Source organism: Mandrillus leucophaeus, unplaced genomic scaffold (assembly GCF_000951045.1).
Source record: "Mandrillus leucophaeus isolate KB7577 unplaced genomic scaffold, Mleu.le_1.0 Scaffold544, whole genome shotgun sequence".
Lineage (NCBI taxonomy): Eukaryota > Metazoa > Chordata > Mammalia > Primates > Cercopithecidae > Mandrillus > Mandrillus leucophaeus.
In genome coordinates this window covers 1,802,513-1,812,666 of record NW_012105853.1, presented here as the reverse complement: position 1 = coordinate 1,812,666, position 10,154 = coordinate 1,802,513, and the positions used below count along the sequence as shown (strand labels likewise).

Here is a 10,154-nt window from a genome sequence, read left to right as displayed (position 1 = left end):
TTTGTATTTTTAGTAGAGATGGGGTTTCACCGTGTTTCATCAGGCTGGTCTTGAACTCCTGACCTCAAGCAGTCCACCCACCTTAGCCTCCCAAAGTGCTGGGATTACAGGTTTGAGCCACTGTGCCTGACCTGTTTTTCTTACAGCTTTTGAAATCACTAGGGCATTCCTGAAGATTAAAAAGAAGAAAGTAGCTCTTAACCTATTTCATTAAAGAATTTAAAAAGTGGTGAGGTCAGATGTGGTGGCTCATGCCTATAGTCCCAGCACTTTGGGAGGCTGAGGTGGGAGGATTGCTTGAGCCCAGGAGTCCAAAACCACCCTGGGCAATATGGTGAGACCCTGTCTCTACAAAAAGTACAAAAGTTAGCCGGGCATGGTGGCATGCCCCTGTAGTCCCAGCTACTTAGGAGGCTGGGGCGGGGGGATCATTTGAGTCCAGGAATTCAAGGCTGCAGTGAGCTGTGATCATGCCACACTGAATTCCAGCCCAGTGGCAGAGTGAGACCCTGTCTCAAAATAAAAATAAAAATAAGTGAAGCAGAAGTGCCTATGTCTTAAAAAGAAGAAAAAGTAAAAGCTCTCTCCCCCAGACCTTTCCCTAGGGTGGGCTGGTTGCTGCCTACACGCTCTCCATTATGTAAAACATATGGACACACCATCCTTGACCTTTGGCCTGCTTTCCCCATAGCGAGGATCTGGATGAGCTGCACTACCAGGACACAGATTCAGATGTGCCAGAGCAGAGGGATAGCAAGTGCAAGGTCAAATGGACCCATGAGGAGGTGAGTCCATGGGGAGGAGAGGATTGATGGCAGCTGGGGGCCGTCCAGAGGAGCTGAGCCTGGAGTCCTGATGTCCCATCAGATGGGATGAAGAGGAGGAGTGGGTGAAGGAAGGGATGGGTCCTCTGATTGACCTCATGCTTCTACTCAGAGCATTCTGGGGGACTCTCAATTCTGAGGACTCAGCGGGTGGGAAGGGGATGTGTGTTCCAGACCTCAGGGCCCATTGTGTCTCCTGAGCAGCTGGCATGTTCTATGTCATGGACGTTGATTGTGCTTTTTGCCTTTTGAGTGCTAGGAGGTTCGGCCAAGTCTGTAACTCCCCCTTTCTTTCTTGTTTTCTTTTTTTGAGACGGAGTTTCGCTCTTGTCACCCAGGCTAGAGGGCAGTGGCGTAATCTCAGCTCACTGCAACCTCTGCCTCCCGGGTTCAAGCGATTGTCCTGCCTCAGCCTCCTGAGAAGGTATGATTACAGGTGTGAGCCACCACATCCAGCTATTTTTTTTTGAGACAGAGTCTCGCTGTGTCACCCAGGCTGGAGTGCAGTGGCATGATCTTGGCTCACTGCAACCTCTGCATCCTGGGTTCAAGCAATTCTCCTGCCTCAGCCTCCCAAGTAGCTGGGATTACGGGCATGTGCCACCACACCTCGCTAACTTTTTTTTGTATTTTTAGTAGATATGGGGTTTCACCATCCTGGCCAGGCTCGTGACCTCGTGATCTGCACCTCAACCTCCCAAAGTGCTGGGATTACAGGCGTGAGCCACTGTGCCCAGCCTTAATTTTTGTATTTTTAGTAGAGACGGAGTTTCACCTTGTTGGCCAGGCTAACGTTGAACTCCTGACCTCAGGTGATCCACCCGCCTCGGCCTCCCAAAGTGCTGGGATTACAGGCGTGAGCCACCGCACTCTGCCAACTCCCACTTTCTTTTTCTAAAAAAATGAACTGTATTGAACCTTCTGACATCGAGCCCTGAACTGGTTTCCTTCTAGCTCCGTCTTTTTATTTTCTAGTAAACGTGATTGAAATATAATTTATATGTAATCATATGCAATCAAATGCCCTGTTTTTTTTTTCATTTTTGAGACAGGGTTTTTGCTCTGTTGCTCAGACTGGAGTGCCGTACCAGCATGGCTCACTGTAGCCTCAACTTTCTGGGCTCAAGCAATCCTCCCCGCTCAGCCTCCTGAGTAGCTGGGACCACAGACATGCGCCACCACGCCTGGCTAAAATTTGTATTTTTTGTAGAGATAGGGTCTTGCCATGTTGCCCAGGCTAGTCTCAAACTTTTAGGCTCAAGCAGTTCTCCCACCTCAGCCTTCCAGAGTGCTAGGATTATAGGTATGAGCTACTGTGCCTGGCCAAATGCCCCTCGTTATGGTGAACAGTTTGATCAGTTTTTTTTTTTTTTTTTTTTGAGATGGAGCCTCTGTCTCCCAGGCTGGAGTGCAATGGCGTGATCTCTGCTCGCTGCAACCTCCGCTTCCTGGGTTCAAGCAATTCTCTGGCCTGAGCCTCCCGAGTCGCTAGGATTACAGGCACCCGCCATCATGCCCAGCTAATTCTTGTATTTTTGTAGCAATGGGGTTTTACCATGTTGACCAGGCTAGTCTTGAACTCCTGACCTCAAGCAATCCACCCACCTTGGCCTCCCAAAGTGCTGGGATAACAGGTGTCAGCCACTGCGGCCAGCCAGTTTGATCACTTTTGACAAATGCACATACCAATGTAAGCTCCACCCTGATTATCCCAAGAAGTCCTTGTGGCCCTTTATGGTCAGGCTTCCCCAGCTCCAGGCAATTGCTGATTGATTTGTTTTGCCTGTTTTTTTGGGGGGGGTGTGTGTGTTAACTTTAGGTTCAGGGGTATATGTGCAGGTCTATTATATAGGTAAATTGCATGTCATGGGAGTTTGATGTACAGGTTATTTTGTTACCTGTAGGTAATAAGCATGGTACCCAATAGGTAGTTTTTTTTTTTTAAGACAATCTCTGTTGCCCAGGCTGGAGTGCAGTAGCGTGATCTCAGCTCACTGCCACCTCCGCCTCCTGGGTTCAAGCGATTCTCCTACCTCAGCCTCTCAAGTAGCTGGGATTACAGGCACATGCCACCACACCTGGCAAATTTTTATATTTTTAGTAGGGACAGAGTTTCACCATGTTCACCAGGCTTGTCTTGAGCTCCTGACCTCAGATGATCTTCCCACTTCAGCCTCCTAAAGTGCTGGGATTACAGGCGTGAGCCACTGCACCCAGCCCCAATAGGTAGTTTTTTGATCCTCATCCTCCTCCCACCCTCCACCCTCAAGTAGGCCCTGGTGTCCTTGTTCCTTTCTTCGTGTCCATGTGTATTCAGTGTCTGGTTCTTACTTATAGGTGAGAATATGTGGTATTTGGTTTTCTCTTCCTGTGTTTGCTTAGGATAATGTGTTTTGCCTGTTCTTGAATCTTCTGTACATGAAATCGTATGGTTGGCATTCTTTGCATCTGGCTTTTGTTCAGCATAGTGTTGGGTGATTCAGTAACTTGTCCTTTTCTATCACTGGATAGTATTCCGTTGTATGGGTATATATAGCACACAGCGTTTCACCTGTTGATGGATGTTTGGATTGTTTCTGATTTTTGGCTGTTGTGTATAGTGCTACCATGAAGATTCTTGCATAAGTCTTTTTGCAAATACATGTTTTCCTTTCTTTTGGGAAGATAATTAGATATGGTCATGAGATAGGTGTGTGTTTAGTTTTACAGAAACTGTCTTTTTCTTAATTGATTGTACCATTTTAGACTCCTACTGGCCTTTTTATTTTACCTCAGTTGTTCTTAGTGTCTTCAGTTCTTCAGTGTTTTTTGTTTTGTTTTGTTTTCAACCCATAGGTAACATCATAGATGTCCTTAATTTTAGGTTTGGGTTTTTTTTTTTTTTTGAGACAGGGTCTTGCTCTGTCGCCCAGGCTGGAGCTGGGACTACAGGCGCCTGCCACCACGCCCGGCTAATTTTTTGTATTTTTCGAAGAGACGGGGTTTCACCATGTTAGCCAGGATGGTCTCAATCTCCTGACCTCGTGGTCCTCCCGCCTCGCCCTCCCAAAGTGCTGGGATTACAGGCGTGAGCCACCACGCCCGGCCTGATTTTTTGTTTTTAAATAGAGAAGAGGGTCTTGCTATGTTGCCCAGGCTGGTCTCCTGGGCTCAAGCAATCTTCCTGCCTTGGCCTCCCAAAGTGTTGGGATTATAGGCAGGAGCCACCATCACTAGCTTGTTTTGTTTTTTCTAAAACTTGCTGTGTGAGTGGTAAAACCCTTTTTAATCATGAAAGATGTTTTTCCAGATGCGTGCTTAGCAAAACTTTTCTGCTCATCCTGTTGTGGACCAGGGACTATATTTGGCTCTTGTGAGTTTAGAAGAATAAACAAGGCCAAGTTTCTACCCCAGAGCAGCTTTCTCCCTGGGATGGAAAGATAAGACCGTGCGCAGGTGCCTGGAATGTGCTGTGGTCATCCGCGGCACCAGTAGGATCAGTGTCTGTTGGTGCTCATTGTTACAGCTCTGGGCACCTGATAATTGTAGGATGAGTGGATGGCGAGTACCTTTAGAAGGAGATATTACTGCTGCCTGACGAGGTTAAGGAAACTTATATGGAAAAAGTGACCTTCGAGCTAAGGATGAGGATTTGGAAATTTAATAGTGAGGGAAGACTTACAGTGTGCAAATGTTGGGTAAGTCAGATCAGGAAAGGGGCTGTAGGTGGAGAAAAGCCAGTACAGGAGGTCAGTTTGGTTGGAGGGAAGGGTCCTTGAAGGTGTGGAGAAGTGGTTGACGGAGACGAAAGAATACATTGGGGCTGATTCCTCGAGGGCCTTGAGTGTTAGGCTTAGAAGCTGTAGGATTATTCAGCTCTCAATGCAAAGCCAGGTTAGCTTCGTTTTTGGTTTGTTTTTTCCTAAGTCTGAACTGGACAAAGATGGAAGGTTTCTAATGCAGGGAGTGATGTGAATGTAGCCGGGCTTCAGGGGAGCTCATCTGCTGTGTGGGGAATCGATAAGACAGATGGGTGGCCAGGCGCAGTGGCTCACGCCTATAATCCCAGCACTTTGGGAGGCTGAGGCAGGTGGATCACCTGAGGCTAGGAGTTCAAGACCAGCCTGGCCAACACGTCAGAGCCCTGTCTCTACTAAAAATACAGAAACTTAGCTGGGTATGGTGGTGGGTGCCTGTAATCCCAGCAACTTGGGAGGCTGAGGCAGGAGAATCTGTTGAACCCAGGAGGCGGAAGTTGCAGTGAGCTGAGATCGCGCCATTGCACTCCAGCCTGGGCAACAAGAACAAAACTCTGTCTCAAAAAAAAAAAGAGATATAGCGCACAGGCTGGGGCTGAGAGACCAGTGCTGAGGGAGTGGGAGAGGGCGCTGTGCCAGGCAGGCAAGAGGTGGCTGTGGAGAGGGCAGTGCGGGGATGGAGCTGACCATGTCAGGGAGTCCCAGGGCAGGTGGAAAGAGTGTAAGTTTGGAAACGATAGTATCCAGGTCAGTTGTCAGGGAGGGTGGTGGTGCCAGAGATGGACTGGGGAACACGGGACGAAGCAGGTGTGAGCCTGGCCAGGGCAGGGAGGGGGCATGGTTTGGGTAGGGAAGGGTGTCCTGGACTGGCCACAGGTGGACATGTGAGTGCAGGCCTGGGCTGGCTCACCCAGAGAATTTACGGTGACTTTGCCCAGCCTGTGCTGGTTCTGGCCCAGCTGTAGTTGAGGGCTTTGATTCCTGTGGTGAGCTGCACTGTGACCAATTTTTCTGTCTAGGAGCATGTATGCATATATACACATATAAATTTGTATGTGTGACAAAACCATCTCTCTTTAAATTTATCCCCTTTTTCCTCCCCCTTAAATCTACCCCTTAACCATCTTTGTACTTCAGTGGTGTTAAGTATTTTCAGATTGTTTTGCAAAAGATCTCTAAAACTTTTTCATCTTTGAAATTAGAAATGAGGCTGAGTTCGGTGGTTTATGCCTTTAAACCAAGCACTGTGGGAGGCCGAAGCAGGAGGATTGCCTGAGTCCGGGAGTCCTAGACCAGCTGGGGAAACATAGCAAGGCCCTGTCATTAAAAACAAAACAAAACAAAATACCCACCAACTTGGTGGGTCATGGTGGCTCAGGCCTGTAATCCGAGTACTTTGGGAGCCCGAGGGAGGAGATTGCTTGAGGCAGTTTAGACCAGCCTGAGGAATATGCAAGATCCTGTCTCTCCAAAAAAAACCCAGAAATTAGCCAGGCATGGTGGTGTGTGTCTGTGGTCCCACCTACTTGGGAGGCTGAGGTGGAAGGATCACTTAAGCCCATGAGGTTGAGGATGCGGTGGGCTCTGTTTGCACCACTGCACTCTAGCTTGGGTGACCAAGCGAGACCCTGTCTTAAAAAAAAAGACGGAAAACTGAAACTAATTAAACGTGAATTCACTCTCCCACCCTCCAGCCCTTGGCAGCTATTTTTCTACTCTGTTTCTGTGATTTTGACTATTTAATTTCTTTATTTTATTTTTTCAAGACAGAGTCTTGCTCTGTCGCCCAGGTTGCAGTGCAACGGCGTGATCTCTGCTCACTGCAACCTCCACTTCCCGGGTTCAAGCGATTCTCCTGCTACAGCCTCCCGAGTAGCTGGGATTACAGGCGCCTGCCACCAGGCCAGGCTAATTTTTGTATTTTTAGTAGAGATGAGCTTTCACCGTGTTGACCAGGCTGGTCTCAAACTCCTGACCTCAGATGATCCACCTGCCTCGGCCTTCCAAAGTGTTGGGATTAAAGGCCTGAACCACGGCGCCCGGCCTGATTTTGACTATTTTAGATGCTTCGTGTGAGTGGAATCCTGAGTATTTGCCGTGTCTGGCTATTTGACTTAGCGTAGTGTCCTCAGCTTTCATCCACGCTGTAGCATGCGTCAGAATTCCCTTGACTGAGTAATACCCATTGTTTATATGCATGACATTTTCTTTCTTTTGTCTTTTGTCTGAGACGGAGTCTCACTCTTGATTTGTTGCCCAGGCTGGAGTGCAGTGGCATGATCTTGGCTCACTGCAACCTCTGCCTCCTGGGTTGAAGCAATTCTTCTGCCTCAGCCTCCCGAGTAGCTGGGATTACAGGCACCTGCCACCACACCCGGCTAATTTTTGTATTTTTACTAGAGATGGGGTTTCGCCATATTGGCTAGGCTGGTCTCGAACTCCTGACCTCGTGATCTACCTGCCTTGGCTTCCCAAAGTGCTGGGATTACAGGTGTGAGCCACCATGCCTGGCTTGACATTTTCTTTATATATTAATCGATTTAACTGAGGAAAATTTTATATACAATTAACTACAACCATTTATAGTACAATTGAATGGAACCACCAGCACAGCTGGGCTATAGAACATTTCCATTGTCCCCAAGACATTCCTTGCCCCCCTTTGCTGTTCATCCCTCTCCACCACTGGCCTCAGACAACCACTTTTTGTCCCTGTAGCTTAGTTTACATTTTCTCGAATTTCATATGCATGGAATCATACGGTGTGTACCCTTTTGTGTCTGGCTTCTTTCACACATCATAGTGACACTGAGATTCATATTATCGCATGAATTGGTAGTTCATTTTGGGAGGCTATTTTGATAGATACTAGCCTGTCTTCTAACTACTCTTGTTTTTGCCCAGGCCTCCTGCTTCTAATGCTAAATCACTGTCACCTCTGGCCTGAGTGCCGTAATGACCTCCTTACATCCACTCTGCTCCCTTCCAGCCCCTTTCCCACCCTGTAGCAGGCAAAGAGAACTTTATAAAAAGCACGGTTGACTGTGACCACCCACTGTTCAAACACATCAGTGGTTTTGCATGATAGATGGTTGAACTGATGCTGCAAATGATCTGGCTCCTATGGTTCCCTCCAAAATCATCTTGCATCTGTCTTGCTTCCTCCATCCTAGCTGTTCTGCATTTCCTTGGAACCTGTCCCTTAGCGTCCCGGAGTAGGCAGTCACCACGTACCTCTCCATATCTCCCAGCAGGGAGTGGCTTTACTTTTGTTCCTGTGAGCCTTTGATTGGCAGCTGGCTCCCTCCTGTAAGATCGGGGCAGCTCTGTTGCTGCCTGCTGCTGCAGCTGTAGTGCCTGGCACTTAGTAGGTATTCACCTCATGACAGAATGAATGAACGAGACTGTTCCTTTTAGATTGGGCTCCATCACGGGCAGCCCTGAGGTTTTCTGCACGTATGTGTGCTGAGCCCCTGTCTTTCTGGTGTTGGCAGGACGAGCAGCTGAGGGCCCTGGTGAGGCAGTTTGGACAGCAGGACTGGAAGTTCCTGGCCAGCCACTTCCCTGTGAGTACAGTCCCTCTGTGGCCTTCCCTTGGGACAAGGACTCTGAGAGAACAGTGTGCCTGGGTCTGACTTTGCCAAGGGGAGGAAAAGGGGAGTTCCTTACTAAGCCCCTCAAAACAAAACCAAATAAAACAGAGCAAATGAACGTTTGTAGGATCTTTCTTCCTAAACTGGCATTCAGGGCACACTGATGTAAACATCTCCCAGCTCCTCAGCATGCCTGCTGGTCTTCAGGCTCTGAGACATTTGCAGCATGTGGTGCATATTTGCATATCTTCCTGTAAGTCAGGAGTGAACAGGTGTTCGGTTTCTTAACAGTGAGACTGAAACTGAGGGGAAGTGATGCTTTCAGCAGGTTTTATGGTGAGGCCCCCACAGGGCTGGTGGGTGCTACCACATTCGATTAGAGCCTCCCGATGATGAGGGGATTCCCCTTAGGACCTCCTTCTCAGGCTCTCCCACCCCTGACCCACAGGTGTCTGGGAGGGAGGGGGTGTGGCAGGAGCTGCCATATGTCTTACTGCTTGGGCTGCTCAGAAAGCAAGTCACCAGATCCCTTCCTGCCCCATTTCCTCATCTCCCCCTCTTCTTTTTTTTTGTTTGAGACGGAGTCTTGCTCTGTCGCCCAGGCTGGAGTGCAGTGGCCGGATCTCAGCTCACTGCAAGCTCCGCCTCGTGGGTTCACGCCATTCTCCTGCCTCAGCCTCCCGAGTAGCTGGGACTATAGGCGCCTGCCACCTCGCCCAGCTAGTTTTTTGTATTTTTTAGTAGAGACGGGGTTTCACTGTGTTAGCCAGGATGGTCTCGATCTCCTGACCTCGTGATCCGCCCGTCTCGGCCTCCCAAAGTGCTGGGATTACAGGTGTGAGCCACCGCGCCCCGGCCTCATCTCCCCCTCTTCTGTGTAATCTGAACTCTTCAGGGAATAAAAATGCTCTCCTAGAAAAAAGCAGGGGTCCCTGACATACAAAGAGTTAAAGACTTGTAATGGTGGCCTCTTGCGTTCAGTTGGTAGGGGGTGGCTTCCCACAGGGGCCCGAGTTTGCCCTCTGGTGTAGCAAAGGGAAACTGTCCGTGTTCCGGCATGTGGGCGTGCAGTGTGTGGTGGCTGCATGAAACAGGATACACCTACCCAAAGTGTGCCTAGTCCCAGGCCGTAGGCCCCTGAACCCAGTACTTAACCAGGCTCCCAGCCCGAGGTCCCAGAAGTTCTCACAGATTGGTTTGTTCTTCTGTTCTTTTCCCAGAACCGCACTGACCAGCAATGCCAGTACAGGTGGCTGAGAGTTTTGAACCCAGACCTTGTTAAGGGGCCATGGACCAAAGAGGAAGACCAGAAGGTAACTGCTTGGACAGTGCCTTGTACACAGTGGGCCTTCACCCACCAGTGAACCTGAGGACTGTGAGATTGCCTTGTGTTGGGGTTGGGGTGTCAAGCTGAGCATTGGGTATGAGTTGTCTACCAGCCAGTCTGATACTCTTATGCTGCCCTGGCTGCAGCCCTGAGATTCCAAGTTTTGGAGTGTCTCCAGACTTCCCTACTCATGGTCCGAGGGCTGTTGGGCTGATTACTCAGCTTCTCTTGTTCTGCCCATGGAGGGGAACAGCAGCAGTGCGGCATTGTCATGAGAGTTAAGCAGGTGATGTTTGTAGGGGGTTTGCAGGTCCTGTACATGGTGAGCTCTCAGCAAATGGCAGCTGCTGCTATCCCTGATTTAATGATGATTGCACCCTGTGACCTTCACAGGGCAAGCATAGATGCCTTCTTTTGATCGCCATAGCAGTCCTGCGAAGTGGGCAGAAGTTGTTAGTCCCATTTTATAGATGGTGAGAGCAGGGCTCAGAGAGGCTGGGGATGTCCCCAACCTAGAAGAGGCAGTAAGCGCCATGACTGCCCTGGTATACCTTGGGAGTTCCCTCATCTCTTTTCCTTGATACCACCCCAGAGGATGCCATTCTACCGAGGCAGGCGTGGCTCATGGGAAAGAGGGAGATGAAGGGAACTAGGCATTTTTTTTTTTTTTTTT

At 49.1% G+C, this 10,154-nt stretch overlaps 1 protein-coding gene across 1 annotated transcript in view; it reads left to right on the top strand.

Annotated features, from left to right (window-relative positions):
- Positions 1–691: 691 nt before the first annotated feature.
- Positions 692–10,154, top strand: part of MYBL2 (v-myb avian myeloblastosis viral oncogene homolog-like 2) — a gene marked incomplete at its 5' end in the record, with an annotated part of 50,123 nt that continues 40,660 nt past the window's right edge. The window contains 3 exons of the mRNA XM_011997670.1: positions 692–785; positions 8,056–8,127; positions 9,375–9,467. Coding sequence (XP_011853060.1) covers positions 692–785; positions 8,056–8,127; positions 9,375–9,467 — 259 coding nt within the window. The remainder of the gene's footprint in view (positions 786–8,055; positions 8,128–9,374; positions 9,468–10,154) is intronic.